Consider the following 16,471-nt stretch of genomic DNA (forward strand, 5'->3'; position numbering starts at 1 on the left):
CACATTTTACAGCAGCTCTACCGTGTAGGGCAGTACATAAAGAGCGAGGGGCGCCAAGGGTAAAAGATGCAGGTCGTGTGTTGTGTGTGCGTTAGCGGGGCTGAGCCTCTGCATTGATCGACCACTAAGCCTCCTTGAACACAATGAGGGAACTATCGATTGTCCAGGTGTTTCAGAGCTGTTCACACACTGATAACAAGACCTTCCACCGACGATGTTAAATGCCCTGTGCCCCTCCTCTGTGCCCATAAGGACACACACATGGACACACAAATCTGTCAATGGTGCAAACAAATAATTCAAACCTAAACTGATTAACAGCACACTGGTGTATTTCTGTTAAGAATAAAAAAAAGAAAAACAATGCAGGATACAACAGGATGGACAAGTCAAAGTACTTACACTGGCAACATTTGGTCATTACTTTAATTGAAGACACTTATTTGGAGGGTGATGCATCAGCGTTTTTCCTCAAATTAAAAATAAATAAATATTAGCAAAAAGAATGACTTTTCTAGACCATTACTTCCACAGACTGACCCAGACAGATCATTAGTTTTGAGCCAGAGGAGAAATTGATAAGGAACAGAAATTTCCATTAGGGAAATCAAACATTACATTCCCATTATTTTTGCAGGAAATATACTGTGTGTTTTTCTACAATATGCATATAATTAAAATTAATGGTCAGTATTTTTGCGTCAGCTGTGATTGTGCTTTGCTTTCATGCATAATCAGGAGATTTCGACCTCAGCCAGCCACAGCAGCTTCCATGTTTAAGCATTTCAATGCAAAGTTTCATTTACCAGCTGTCACATTTAAATTAAGGACAGACAATTGAAAACAAGTTACTTAAAAAAGTTGGTGGACTGCAGATGGTGCAGCAGTGATCATATTTTATCACTATTTGGCTCAGGCTTGTAACTCAATATTTCAAGACTGTGCAGCAGAAGCCAGTGATATAAAGTCTGAACCTCAAGGACAGTTTTTACACAAGTCTGCTGTGCTCGCTCAGTTAAGAGTAGTTGTGCTGGTGCAGGACACTGAAATGAAATTACTCGACAATATCACTGTGTAACAACGCCCGAAGGGGGAAAACCAAAAAACAATGGCCAAATATGATATTAGGATTTATTCTAATGTGACTTTTAAAGGGACGGGTGTGAAAAACAAGTTATGAAGCCTGTTCTAGGAAAACTCAGCGTTGTGTCACTAATCTGAAAGAGTAACTATAAAAAAACAAAACAAAACCTTGAAAACATTCATGAACCTAGCAACTATGAGACTACAAAAAAAATAATAAAATAAAAATCCATAATGCACCTTTACAGAACAGTCTTACTAGACTTGGAAAGTAACCTACTGCATGTGTGGGGCTGTGATAATGTTTATAATTCACAGGAAAAACAATTGTGTAGTTTCTCCTTCTTTGGACCCATCACAACACAACACTTTGGGTTTTTCCATTGAGTTGGATCTTAAATGAATGTCTACAAACTACAGCAGACTGTGGAATGCTACTCCACCACCCCAACCGCTTCATTTCTTATGTCATTTCCTACAAATGGGTAGTTCAGAGATAAGTGCACACACCTCGAGTAAAAACAAAACAAAACAAACAAAAAAACAGACGATGGAAGGCTTCCTTACATTTGTAGAAAAATGCCCCTCTTATACCTTGCACTTTGTGCAGCATCTTTCACTCATTACAGTAAGAGTGTGTGAGTCAACAATATAAGGATCTGGTGATATTCCCAATTCTTATAGAAGTATTATATAATACTTTTGCCATTTCCAGGATTTTTTAGAAATGAGTTACATTTTTAGAAAGAACTTACTTTCATAATTGTGACATGTACACATTAGGGGGCCGTAATGACTGGGTGGTTTTTACCCGAGGAAAGCATATTTGGTTATTTTCAAGTTTTTATTAATCTAATAAATAACTTATTTACAAAATAAGTTATTTCAGAAGCTTGCTTGGCAGCATTAAGTTTTAGTCTGGTGACCCTTACTGAATACATGCCCTGGCTGGAATCCCTTACCAATTGTTCCAGAGGTTGTAATGGTGCCACTATACTATTCAGCTTCTTAAAATCAGAAGGAGCATAAGAAAACAAACACCACAGGCTGAAGAAACAGCTGGAGCAGTCTAAGAGTGATCAGCCCTTCAAAAAGGAAAGAAAAGGAAACTAAACTAAAACAAAAAATGCTTACAGCTCATTAACAAAGGTTGAACTTATTCTCCATCACATGTAGAGCGAAGTGCTGCAAAACACTGAATTCAACCACATTCCGCCCACACTCAGTGGTACTTAATGTGTGACTGGTAAATGATGCAACTTTAAGAACCTGCAAAGATCATTGCCATGGTAACTTACAATTGGAAGAGGAGAATGCAGTTAAAAGCATGGCTCATGGGGCGGGAGAGGAAGATTCGCCCAAGCAGATGAAGGTTCGGCTGCAGACTGCCGGCTTGGTCATGCAGAGCTGCTCCATCCGGCTGTAGTAAACCTGTATCTAAAAGACACAGACAAATGCAGGAGGCAATAAATTCACCGAACCTCAAACTGCTACAGTAAAAAAAAAAAAAAGCTGCCAAATGTTCAGCTTAGCACATCATTTCCAAAGAAAGTAGACTCGTGGCCCTTTTATCACAGGTTATAGCCTCAATGTAGACATGAATGATAGTTTCCCCTCTCAGATTTTCATTTTTCATGTTATTTGCACTTTTTCAAGCCTCCTGAAGGTGAATAGCACTAAAGAACATATCCAGGAATTTTAAACATAAAAATAATCCATCCATCCATCAGTTTTCTTATCCAATTCAGTCACAACTAAGCTAGAGCCTATTCTAGCTGTCATAGGGCAGACAGGAGAACACACCCTATATAGGTTACCAATGTATCAGAGGGTTAACACAGGGACAGACAACCATTCACACTCACATTCACACCTACAATCACCAATTAATCTAACAAGCGTGTCTTTGGCCTCTGAGACGAAGCAGGAGTACCCAGACAAAACCCACACACAACACAACAAGAGAGTTTAAGGTCACGAACCCCCACAGAATCTTTTCATTGTTTTCATGATAACCCCCAAGAGACAAAAAATGAGTGACGACAACATATCAAAAGAAGGGTGTTTAAAAAGTTCTTTGGAGGCTTGACGGTCCTTACTACAGCCCATCACTTTTTTAATATTCTGTTTCAACTACCGATTATGCTATGCATTGTTCTTTTGAAGCTTATTTCAGCTTCCTTAAAGTGCTGACTTGAACACTGAGCTTGAAGAATGCTGCAGCTATTGCCATAGATTCTGCTCTTCAAGTAACCCACAGTCTTTGTTGCTGCTGTTCTGGGTTTGAACTCACATGCATGTTGCAAGGACAGATGATAATAACTTTGATGAAAGTGGACCTGGCAGAGTGTACATTATTAAATGTGACAGTTAAAACCAGCATGTTAAATTAATGGCAAACATGCCTGTTAAATGAATAGCAATGCAGAAGTCCATTAAGTAAGAGTAGGGCACTGAAACACAAACACAACAGCATCACTATACAAAAAAAAAAAAAAAAAAAAAAAAAAATTCCAAACCAGAACCAAGCAACTGCATAGCATTAACATGCAGCTTTCATGGTGAAGAGGAATTTTTGTCTGATTTGATAATGACGGCTGGTTTATACTGGGACACATCAAATTTTAAAAACAAATCTCCTTTGACTGTTTTTTTTAAGCTTGTTAACCGTTTTACTGATGCATAAATGTATAAGGTGCATTTCAATGCTGTAGCTGGCCAAGACAAGGCTAACATCCATTTGCAGGTTAACAACAATCTATATACATATACAGAATACATTATGTAAATATGTCCAACACGCCACTTTTCTGTTTTTTATTTGCAAATAGGGCTGCCACGATTAGTCGACCAGTCTCGATTACGTCGATTATCAAAATCGTTGACGAGTAATTTAATAGTCGATGCGTTGTTTGAAGCTTTGCAAGATCACAAAAGACGCAGGAATAAGTAGTAGGATTTTAAGAGTGTAATAACAGACTGAAACAGAAGATGGCAGCACTGCATATACAAGGATGCCAGCTGCCGTTAAACCCCGAAGAAGAAGAAGAAGCTGGGTCCAGTGTTGCCAACTTAGCGACTTTGTCGCTATATTTAGCGAGTTTTCAGACGTGAAAAAAGACGTGAAAGCGTGTATCGCTTTTACTCTCAACAAGCAGCGGGTGCTGTAACGCAGTCAGTTCTTTTACTCTTTTACTCTTATGCTGTTTTGTGGATCACAAGGTTTAAAACTACTTATAAACTTAAATTATAATATTATTTTATGCCATGTTATACCCCTAATTAAAGATTGTGAATTATTATGTAGTTTTAGTTTGCAGTATTCTCCTGAATTAGAAGAAGCTGATAACTATTGCATTAGTTAAACTGATTTGCATTACATTAGACTGCTGATTTATTGTGGATGAATGATATTGTTTTATGATGTTATAAGAAACACTGTTTGCAGAAAGTCATCGCCTTATTTGTCTGATTAGAAGAGAACAGAGCATGCTGGAGTTTTCTGCCCCATCTCAGCAGGAGCAGATAAACGGGGAGCCAAGGTCGTAGCTTAGGCGCCGTGTGAGAGAAAAGCATGTGAATGTTTAGGCTTTTATGATAAGGTGGGGGCACCAGAGGCTATAAGAGTTTGATTAATGCTCCACCATTTTGAGATCTGAGGCTGTCTGCATACAGTGTCCATCTCCCACGCGTGTGACTATTAAAATCATCGTTTGACTTAACCCGGCCGGACCAGTGTTGTTATTGTGGTTTTTTTCTCTTGTCTCCATCCCCAATATTTGAACTCGTAACAGCTTGGGTTACGGTGGAGTTACACACAAAGTAAAGGAGCAGGGTTGGAATTGTGACATTAAAATAAAACAATAATTGCTAAAAGAAATTTAATTTGTAGTTCTAAATAAACTCTAAATGCATTTAGGATGTTTTTTACTCACTTTATGTCTCTTCCACGATGTTATTTCTCTCTCCAACAACATAGGTTACAATTAGATTAGCATGACCAATTATGCAAATTAGGCGATGACGTCATTTAGCGACTTCAAGGACAACCAATAGCAATTTTCCTTACTGAAGAGTTGGCAACACTGGCTGGGTCCCAGAATTCATAGCGCAGCCCAGCTCAGTTTCCAACAAAGGTGGCAGCTAGTTAGTTTTAATATTACTCTTATTATTCTTTCCGGGTCACAAAATAAACGTTTAACATATTTTCAGGCGAGAATGTAGCTGTGTAAACCTCAAATACCTGCTCAGTTTATCAAGACACCACATATTTTCAAAAGCGCTCCGACGTTTTCGGGGACGTCTGTTACCCACCAGCTCGATAGCGAGCCGGGGGCAAGGCTCACTAGAGCCCGTGAGAACGCTGGACTCCCCGCAAATCGTTTTCAAACCCACCGCCGTCTTTCGCTGCTCAGGTTAAACACATATAAGTCACTTAGATAACTTAAAATGTTATTGTTTGGCTTTTTTCAGTATTTTATTTGTTCCTGAGTAAATCAGTTCGGTGAGATTAAAGTTATAGTTTTCACACAGCTGAATAAACGTCCAGCAGACAACTGACTATCAGAAGTGTGAGATGCTCGAGAGTATATACTCCGGTGTCCTGTTATATTTTAGATAGCAAGGAGTTTATTAAACTTCACCGAAATAATCTGCAAATTTCATTAAAATTTAATAAACTATCATCTTGTCTTTATTTTTAGTTAGCACAGACCTTAAACACTTAAAGCTGTAAGCTAATGATAGTTATATAAGAGCAGATGCATGCTGGTGCAATAAGCTGTACGTTTTACATCCAATGGATGCATGATCTGATCGGTCGACTAATCGCAAAAATAATCTGTGACTAGTCATCTATCAAAATAATCGTTTGTGGCAGCCCTATTTGCAAATAATCCATAAACTGCAGAAGGCATAATTCAGAGACCCAATAGATCTTTCAATTACTGAGAGCCACATCCTGAGTATGTACTTGAACTTTTTCTAAATCATGGTTTATGTATTGACGTTTCCTTTTTATCTCCACAATTTAGGTATACTGACGAGTTTATCTATGACTCTACTCACGCAGTACTTAGAGAGGTCAGTCATACATTTAAGTCAAGGTAAAGCTAGATACTAAAGATATTATACAGATGATATATGTAAATGTAGTAATGCTTGTGATATCTACAGCTCCTCTCAGAGTATTCCAAGCAGCACTGGAGAGGAATGTGATTAATTGCAAGAGATCTTTAGTAAACAAACCCAAGCAATGAATACAGAGAATTTATGAGAAATGTGTTTATTTCTATACATGTATGTGTAACATGCAGCACAAGCATCAATTTAGAAATGCAAAAAGAAAGCTTTGAAAAGCAACCTTGAATATGCCTTATCAATAATCAAAAAATAATTATAGTTCAAAGAATTAAGCAGCAGGTTCTCACTAATGCATAGTGACACCAAGCATCATTTTATGATGCGCAGGGTAGTATGTTACTGAATTTGGCAGTATAAAACCAAAGTAAGTCAGAATTTGGGGGTAGACAGAGCAGGGAGTGGTATTTTGAAAAACATCACAATTTAGGTTAAAATACACCTTTCACATGTAAAAAGGCAAATTTCTCCCATCTCTAGCAAGTGCTTCCTTATTTTCCATTACCACAGCCTCACAAAGCCAAGATCAAGGCTTTAACTTGTTTTTAGAAATTTTTTAAAGAGTAGACATTAAGCAATATTTCTGTGCACAATATCACACAAATACCACAAATAATGTATTTGTGTGATGGTTTAAAACCATCACACAAATACATTGTTGAACCATTTGCAAATTAGTACATTTGCAGTGGTCTTGAATTAACAGGCAAGCATTTAGCAGAAGTTTTACTATCAAACAACTACAGTGCAGATCAGAAAACACAGAATTCTTAGTAAATTATGATTATATTCCTGAAAAACTGGCTTGCAAATTAGTGTTAGTGTCATCGCTAATATTTAAAAATGATTCCTCTACTTTAGGTTATAACAAATTAGGCTTCATAAATTAGCACACATGCATATCTCCTGTTTAACACCAGTTTAATTAGTATTCCTGAATGTAATTAGTGATCTGAAAAATTTAGTCAACAGAATAATATAATTCAAATCTGTCCTGCCCCAATGTATTAGTTTAAGTCCATTTAAAACACTGGGGAAAATTCCTATGGAAAAAATCAGTAACTGCCTCCCACATGAGCCGCTCAGAAACAGAATGTTTTTTTTCTTTTTGTACAACAACTTGAGCACAGCTATTAAAGCCTGCAAAATGTGACCTTCATATTATAAGAAATGTTCTAGTTACAGGCCCTCAAAGTACATAGCAGTGGGTTGAAATTTGGCACTTTTTAAGTAGACTTCTTTTTTCTTTTTTTATAACTGGTAACATCTTGAGTACAAAAGATACACGTGAAATTTTCAAAGTTGAAAAACACATTTAGAGTCTAAACTCTGCAGAAAAATCTATTTTACACCCACTCCAAATGTTACAATCTAAAGCTAAAAGCTCTCTTTTCCCCCCAGAACATCTTTTTCTATAACTAAGTTTGAGCATAAATGTCATGGGGCATTTCAAAGTTTTAATAGCAAAATATATTTAAAAAATATACACAAAAATATATACACACACGCAAACACGCACTTTGTTATAGTATACGAAATGTCTCATTTTTAGCTACATTTTGATGGAAGAATCGTGTTCCAGGTTTGGTTCCTTTAGCAACAAAATTACTTCTAAAGAATTTAAGTTTGTATAACGGGCTTCTCACCTGCTTCTGCATTTTCACTGTCATCATCTTCTTCCTCAGTATGAACTGGATCCTCCACACCCACCTGATCCATGACTATACACTCTGCAACACCTGTCTATGATTACCACAGAAAGTAGAGTCATTTAGCTTTCCACTTGACCAAAACGAAACCAGAAAATGATGAATAAGTAAGGTAAGCTTTAATACACTTCTTCGTTTGACATGCAGGGAAAGTATCAGGGTAAAGATTTGTGTTTAAAAAAAAGTTCTAAATCCATGCTCTGTATCATGTTTCTGTATCAAGTTTTCATTCCCTTAATCCCTAATCCTTCCTAAAGGCTCCAGCTATATTCCGTGTCTTTGATTATTATTAGTGCAGAATGAAGCTTCTAGCTTCTTGCCAGTTAAGTACTTTTGGACAGCAAAACATAAAATGTAGGCACTACACAGGTTTAATTCAGTTACTGACCTTTAAGGATTCCAGCTGCATCACCTGACATTTCTGAAGAAGCTCCACAAACAGGTAGATCAGCAAGGCCTGCATGGGAAAGAATACGGAAAATACATGTAGGTTTTGTGGTTGAAATGGTTGTGGTCGTTTCATGAACTATAAAACAATAAAATCAGAGGTTGTGTATTACTTACCTGGACAAAGAAGCCAACAATAAAGGAGAACAGGAAAGGCACCAGTCCAGCATGGGCTATCGTTACTGGAAGACCTGCAAATTAAAACGAGGTGAAACTATTTCTGAATTTCATTCCCATCTAAGCTTACCAGAAGATATGTGCTAGACAATGTCTGACTCTTTGTCAGCATATCCACCTGCCTGTCTATCACCATCTCGGCTCGTTTTTCGCTCTCTCAGACACTCCTTTGTACTCTGGCTCAAACTTCCCATAAAATTTAATGGATGGTGCTGATTTCAATATGAGATTTAAGTGACTGAACAAGTATTAACTTGGAAGGGCTCCACCTTTGTGGAACTACATGAAGACCCTGCTGAAAACAAAGTACTTAAATGTAATGTTCCATGTAATTTCCACCTCTACAAAAATCTCTCTGGTGTTAACTACACTTCATAAACCACACTTAAATTTGCACTGCCAATGACAGCCAGGAGATGGACAGCGCTTTAATTATGCTTCAAGTTATATTAGAAAAGTCCATCCAGTAGAAAGAAAAAATACAGCTCTCTAAAGTTTCGACCACTGTGTTAGCCAAGTCACAATACTCCAGTGCAGTAAACTTTTAATAAATCCTTCTGTGAAGAGTCGGGTTTATTTTGAGACTGTGTGTGAAGGATCTTGTTTCTACTATTCAGTAAATTCTCAGAGCAGTTTGTAGTGTTGCAGATTTTTTTTTGCACAAGGATTCAGCATATGTCAAACAGGAGCAGCAGGGAAGGATAACATGGAAACAACTATGCTTTTGAGGTGTTCATCTGCCCTGATAAGAGTTCACTTGAACATTTACTTTGTCATTCAGAGCGTTATTCTCACTCCGAATAGTGATTTAAGTTTCAGCGTTTTGTTTCATAAAAACCTCCCGCTGAGATTGGCTCTACATGTGTTCCATAAGCAGAAATGAGTGCATCTCACAAAGAGCTTACTGAAGATGTCAACTCATTAACCTACTCTATGTGCATCAAAGCAAGTGTTAACTCATCTAAAAACAAATATGGTCAAGTGCTGAGCCAACATAATAAACCCAAGGCTGATGACTCAGAAAAACCAGCAAACAAACAGAGAAGAACAGGCTTTAACCTTAATTTCTGAAGTAGACCTTTCAGAAGAGGAAGAACAACTACTCACTGTCCAACCATTTTTAGTACAGAAACAAACAAGCGCACACACAGAAAAAACAAAACCATAATAGCTAAAGTGCTATTGTTGCTGCGGACTATACACCCTAGCCCAAGATGTTAACCTCCAGGACAGACTGACGTGTGTTTGCTTATCAGACGTTTTACTTGATGTTGTAAAAACTGTGATTCATGCACCTCAAGAAAAAAAAAGCTGTGAATATGTGAATACTCACCTAAGATTCCAGTTCCCAGTATTGTTGCAATGGTCAAAAAGTCTGGGAAGACAGAAAGTGATTATTTGAGTGATTATTATTATGATTATTTCTTGTTCTACTTGTAGGAACAAAATGTTTGACTTGAACATACAAAATAACACCGAGGTTCACAGAAAGACAAAATTAAATATATTGCAAATACCAACTGAGTTGGGTGAAACAAATCAGGAGGAATGTCTGCAACAGCCTTAAGCTGAGAACGCATGGTCAAAGGTGGCATCTTCCTGCCCAGGCCACACCCTCCAGGGTAGCATTACTTGCTGCAGCTTCGGTTCATAAACAGCTTTTGCCCTGTTTGGTGGATGTCTTCGAAGTGCAACCCAAACAACACACATTTGGTACAGAAACTATGCCATCTTACAAAAAGTAGTGCATGCAAGGATCAGCTGCTATAGGGCCAAAACTTACTAAATATAACAGTGTTCAACACACACCATGAAACTGAACACAGCCAGGACCTTCTTTACTTTCATTCATTAGATTGGGGTGGGGGAACTCCAGGCCTCAAGGGCCGGTGTCCTGCAGGTTTTAGACGTGTTCTTGATCCAACATAGCTGATTTAAATGGCTTCAAGTTCTCCAGAGGCCTGTTAATGAACCAATCATTTGATTCAGGTGTGTTGATGCAGGATGATACCTAAAACCTGCAGGACACCGGCCCTTGAGGCCTGGAGTTCCCCACCCTTGGATTAGATGGAGCTGACTCAACACTAAAGGTTATACAAGAGACAGCAAAACCATACGATATTTTTTAGATTTGACATGACAACTCCAGACCAAAGAAGTAGGGGTTCTACTTATATATCCCCAAAACTTACATTACAGAGTCTTCAATATTTGTCGAGCACCTCTCAATTAACAGTTTCAATGTATACATATATATATATATATATATATATATAGTGCCTTTCCACTCTACAGCTATTTTTAAGGCTAAATTAAATTGACAAATCACACTGACTCACATTATCATTTCCTAAGCATACGGATACTGAATAGAAAAGCAGATGAACACATTGAGTGTATGGTCTAGCATAAAAGACAAAGAAATAAACCAGGCAGCACAAATTCAAATAACTGAAGCACCCTTCCTGATATCTCAGCAGAGCTTTCACTGTAACTCCACTGTGCAATCGGCCTTTTCAGTGTAATCACAGCTGTGGAAGGAACTACATTTTTCAGAGCTGCACACATCATCTCCGAGCTCACTCGGGCTCACATAAACAACTCGTTCTATGTAACTGCTATCACTCTGAGATTTAAATTCAGGATTACAGTGAATAACCCCAAACGATCCTTCACACTGTCTCCATCAAGCAGCAGATATCACAGATATCAACGTACACTAAAATGTTAAACAGCAAAATGAAGCTGTTAGCATTTTCCATAATTATAATGTACCACTAACTCAAATGAATGGTCCTGGTCAGTGTTATGGAGTTTGCAATCTTTATGTTTGGGAAGCGCAGTTTTTGCTTATTGGGAATAATATTAGTATCAATTGGTATTAATTAGCAATTAATACTGCTGCACTTTCATGTTGGTATCTCTGCACAATCTGCAACATGGATAAGGACATTTTTAGGTGAGGACAACTTTGCACTGTTTGAAATTAATGTGCACACAAGAAGCCGCAACATCACATGAGAAGAGAGAACAGAAAGAGGGTAACTCTGCTGGCCAAATAAGGAGGGAGGACCAGGGAAAATAACAGTAAAGGACCATGAAATGTTATGCCTTTATGCAGTGCAAGCTCCATCTGATCCACTTTTAGTCACTACTCACTGTAGTCAACCAAGCTCTCCTGCGGGTATAGTCTACATTTTGTCTCATCATGCTTAAAGTGTGTGTGTGTGTGTTGGGGGGGGGGAACTCCTAGGTACTTCTTTTTCACTAGTCACAAAAATAGTTTTGTTTTGGGACCACATAGTATGTATTTTGGTGGGTGGGTAATTCTACGTTTACTAGAGCAGGGGGGTGTTCAAACCTGGCTACAGAGAAAATCACTCAGCCATACAATTTGTCACACATCACCACCATGAGGGAATGAGACTGTCTCAGATTCATTCTTCACTGCATAACGGTTAGTCCAAACTAAGGTCTGACCAATACTGGGACTGTGGAAAGAACTCAAACAGTGGAACAGTGTCAGTAGAACCAGTGCACTCCATACACCACACAGTAGCAGGATTTATTTAGCATATGGCCACACCCACCTTATATAAAACTGTATATATATATCAAACACTGTATTTAAAAGAGAGAAAAAAAAGCTACAGGCCACTATGTCGACATCTGAATTTTTATAATTATGTGAACTACTTTTAGTATTTGTGTCATGGTCCTGCGGCCATGACTCAGTGACTTTGTGTTTGTGTTCCTTATTGTTATTATTCTCTTTATTATTCTTGGGCTGTTTTGGGATGGTTTGTGTTTTGGGATTTTAGATACTGGGTTTTGGGTTTGTGCTCCCTCTATTGGTCCCTGGTGTTAGTGTTCCCCTGTCTCGTCAGGTTAATCAGGTCCAGCTGTGTCTCCCACCTGTGTGTGATTTCCCAGTGTCTCTCTGTGTACTTATAGTGTGTGTTTGCCTCTGTTCCTCGTCGCGTTGTCTGTGTTCATACCCTGTGAAATCCCCTGCGTGCTCTCCCTGCTGTTCTCCCGTCATGTTCCGGTTTGCCATTCCTTTGTGTAGTTTCGCCCAGTTTAGTTCATCCTTAGTTCTGTTTTGCCATCTCCACTTTATGTTTGGTATTATCAATAAATCGCCTTCACATCTGAGTAAGTGCTGCATTTGAGTCCTCCTTTCCACTCTTCACACGGCCGCTGCCCCGGACCGTGACAATTTGAATTACTTTTTTTTGACTGTGTACACAACCAGTTGATTTTAAATCAAACAATAAACATGTGATTGAAATGCACCATCTCAGCTTTAACTCACAGGGTTTAACAAAAGTGTTGCATTCACTTTTTCTAAATCACAGCCATTTGTATACATAATTCTCCATTTTCAAAGACTCAAAAGCAACTGGACAATTGACTCAGGTGAGGCCTTCACCTCTGGAATACATTGAGCACATAAAAGATCTGGATTTGATTACTTGTTGCCACATCAACAATACAGACACTCTTAAAAAAAAGAAATCCAATGGCCAACTTAGCAACACCAAAAGGCCTGAAAGACCAAGGAAGAAAATTGAAGTTGATGATGGCATATTTTATTCTTTGGTTAAAAAAATAACAAACAAATAAATAAACCTTCACAGCATCTAGCAAAGTCAAGAGCACTCTCAAGGAGGTAAACGTGTCAATGCCAAAGTCTACAATCAAGACGTGTTCTCATGAATATAACCACAGAGGTTTTACAGCACTGTGATTACACTCAAGAACCGAACGGTCATCTAAAGAAATTCTTTGAATAGCTGCAACCAAAGTTAAGAGTGATGGGAGGAGAAACGCATTGAGAAGGGGAAGAACAGCTCTTGATCAAAAACACACCACATTATCTGAAGGTGGAGATGGACATGGCTATGCATGGCTGCCAGTGGATCCAGTGGAACAAGATCACTAGTGTTTATTGATAATGTGACTGCTGATATAGAAAGTAAGACTAATTGTGATGTGAACAAGGCCATACTCTCTGCTCAGATTCAGCCAAATGCAGAACTCATCAGACAGTTTCACATACAAGGTATATGAAGGCATAATTTAAAAAACTGTGCCGCTGTCCAAATATTTATGGACCCAACAGTAACCCTAACCCAGTTTAGTTTTAGTAGCTCAAACTATACTTCAAAAACAACACCTGAAGCCTTACCATCACATAAAAGCTTTTACATTTGTGCTACATATTACCAGAGAGTAGTCAGAAAGCTATGATCCATCACTTGGACTCTAAGGACCTCCCATCATCACTAGAAATAGGCTGTCATTTTCAATCAGCCTGGTCGTTTTTTACGATTCTCTTATCAGTCCTCTTCTGTACTCTTTCAATGCCGTCCAAAGATGAGTGAGGCACATATGGTGACGGTAATCAGACATGTCATGAAAATCTTTCATATTGTCTGCGTTCTCACAGCTGGGCAGGCATGTAATATAACAACTCAATAACTCATTTTAGACAGATATAGACTGTAACCGCAGGAGAGGAACATGGAACTTGGACAGAGTGACCCTAATATTAATAAATAGCACTTTGATTTGGATGCTTCATTTTTGATTGACCCCTGTCTTTATTCATGCAAACAGTTTGACACTTCTTACTCACAAAATACAAACAAACAACTTTCTTTATATAGAAAGTGCATGGAAAAAACTTTGCCACAGTGACACTGGCAAAAAGAGAAAGCTTAGAGAAAAGTACAGCGGTGGGAGGCTTTAATAAGCTATAATACGTGACATGATGACTTAGGACTTAACCTAACCTTAAAGATTCCCTCAAGACAATATTTGAAGATATATGAAAGACCTGCTTCGAATGATAATTTGTGTGTGATGAGGTTTTCAATGCAATTTAATAATAACATAATAAGAAATTCAAAAATGACATTTACACCTTGTTTTAAAAAAAACCCCAAAAAAAACAGAATGTATGAATATGTTCAAAAATATCATTGCAGATGTTTAGGGTGTCGACAAGCTGTCTCATACATCACATAAAGTCAATTTTTGATATTTTTTGCAAAGGAGCCATTATGGAAAAGATATATATAAATCTTATAAAGTTTGTATCTGTCTTGTGTGAAACTTGTATGAAAAGCATACAAGAGTGAAAACAGATATAAGATCCCTTGAAAAATTATATAATGAAACTTGTATGTTTTGGATACTTACTAAAACAATATATGAAAGTAATGAGAAAGTGGCCACTTTCATGAGTAAATCATATAAGTTTTTACTATTTCTTTTCCATATGGGAGGCATCGGGTTCCCAAAGCTCCCTGGTCTATGATGCTTGCTGGACTCAAACTGGCTTCCAGTCATGATGTCAGAAAATCTAATTTTGATTTTAGGAGAAACTTTCCACTTTCAGTAGAAGAATTTTAAAACAGCATCAATTATTTGTACGGGTAAGATCAAATATCAACAGGGCTACCAGCTCTCAGACTTTTGGTGTGAGTCTCTGTCAAATAAAAGAGAAAAATCTTGCCCAATATAGGATAGGAAGAAAAAAAAAACACATACAGAGTGGAAATGATGGAGTTTGTGTAGCCTGACAAAGGCAAAGGAACCCTCACTAACATCACACAATACCCTATATTGAGTTTTGATTCAGTCAATTTGAAATGGTCACATAAATGCAAAATTTGCTCAAAACATTATCCATTTGTGTTTAAATTTGTGAATTTCATAAACACAGTTTTGCCTTCAAATGTAATCCCTGTTTTGCCAAAATGATAATACCTGCCATAGTATCAATAGGATTTATATAAGCATATAAGTACACCACCAGCAACTTAATTGTCAAATACAACTGAAATTCAAATGTAACCACTAAATCTGAGATGTCTGCCTCTGTCATCTTAATTCAGGAAGAAGTAGGCAATTTTACCCTGGATACACAAAAATATGTATTTTTCCCCTGTAATGTTTATTACATATATTTTTGTTGTTTCAATTCAATGTAGTTAGATCTATCTATCTATCTATCTATCTATCTATCTATCTATCTATCTATCTATCTATCTATCTATCTATCTATCTATCTATCTATCTATCTATCTATCTTCACATCATCTAGTAGAGATGGGGTGAAAGGGGGATTTTAAAATTCTCCACTTGCCCTGCGGGTGGTCTTTATCCTCCCCCAGAGTGCTGGGAGCTTGAGGGTTCTACACAGTATCTTTGCTGTTCCTAGACCTGTGCTCTACATTTCTGGCGCTTCTTATGTTCCTTCTTCCCAATGTTGCTACAACTCAGTAAATCTATCAGTATGGCTGTCTTCCTCTGCTTGTCCACTACTATGTTCGGTTGGTTTGCCATCACCAGTTTGTCCAGCCGTCCCACACGATCTTAGTTTGGTCATTCGCAACCACCCTAGGGGGCAGATCCCATTTTGACCTCGGGACCACCATGCCATACTCGCACAGATGTTCCTGTAGACCAGGGGTCCCCAATCCCAGTCCACGAGGGCCGGTGTCCCTGCAGGTTTTAGATCTCACCCTGGGTCAACACACCTGAATCACATGATTAGTTCATTACCAGGCCTCTGGAGAACTTCAAGACATGTTGAGACGGTAATTTATCCATTTAAATCAGCTGTGATGGATCAAGGACACATCTAAAACGTGCAGGGACACCGGCCCTAGTGGACTGGGATTGGGGACCCGTGCTGTAGACTATGCCAGCTACTTTGTTATGGTGTTCCATATATGCCCTGCCTGCTAGCATCTTAGGGTCCTGTTAATCTTGTATAATTCTAGGCCTTCATGTGTGAGACACTGAGTCATAGCTTTCTTTTGCTCAATCCAGGGAGCGCACAGGTTGGTCAGTCTCCTCTTAAAGTCTTGACACGAGCGTTCTATCTACCAGGAGCTGGTGTT

General features: G+C 38.2%; 1 protein-coding gene across 2 annotated transcripts in view; it reads right to left on the bottom strand.

Annotated features, from left to right (window-relative positions):
• The window catches only part of LOC309700680 (uncharacterized protein), an 86,011-nt gene that overhangs the window by 67,851 nt on the left and 1,689 nt on the right, over positions 1-16,471 (bottom strand). For both annotated transcript variants that reach the window (XM_082524431.1, XM_082524432.1), the window contains exons 2-6: positions 9,889-9,930; positions 8,496-8,569; positions 8,320-8,388; positions 7,869-7,965; positions 2,382-2,520 (exon numbers count right to left, since the gene is read on the bottom strand). In XM_082524431.1, the coding sequence (XP_082380557.1) occupies positions 2,382-2,520; positions 7,869-7,965; positions 8,320-8,388; positions 8,496-8,569; positions 9,889-9,930 (421 nt within the window). The remainder of the gene's footprint in view (positions 1-2,381; positions 2,521-7,868; positions 7,966-8,319; positions 8,389-8,495; positions 8,570-9,888; positions 9,931-16,471) is intronic.

The sequence above is a fragment of the Aulonocara stuartgranti genome, assembly GCF_965226115.1.
Source record: "Aulonocara stuartgranti genome assembly, chromosome: 23".
Classification (NCBI taxonomy): domain Eukaryota; kingdom Metazoa; phylum Chordata; class Actinopteri; order Cichliformes; family Cichlidae; genus Aulonocara; species Aulonocara stuartgranti.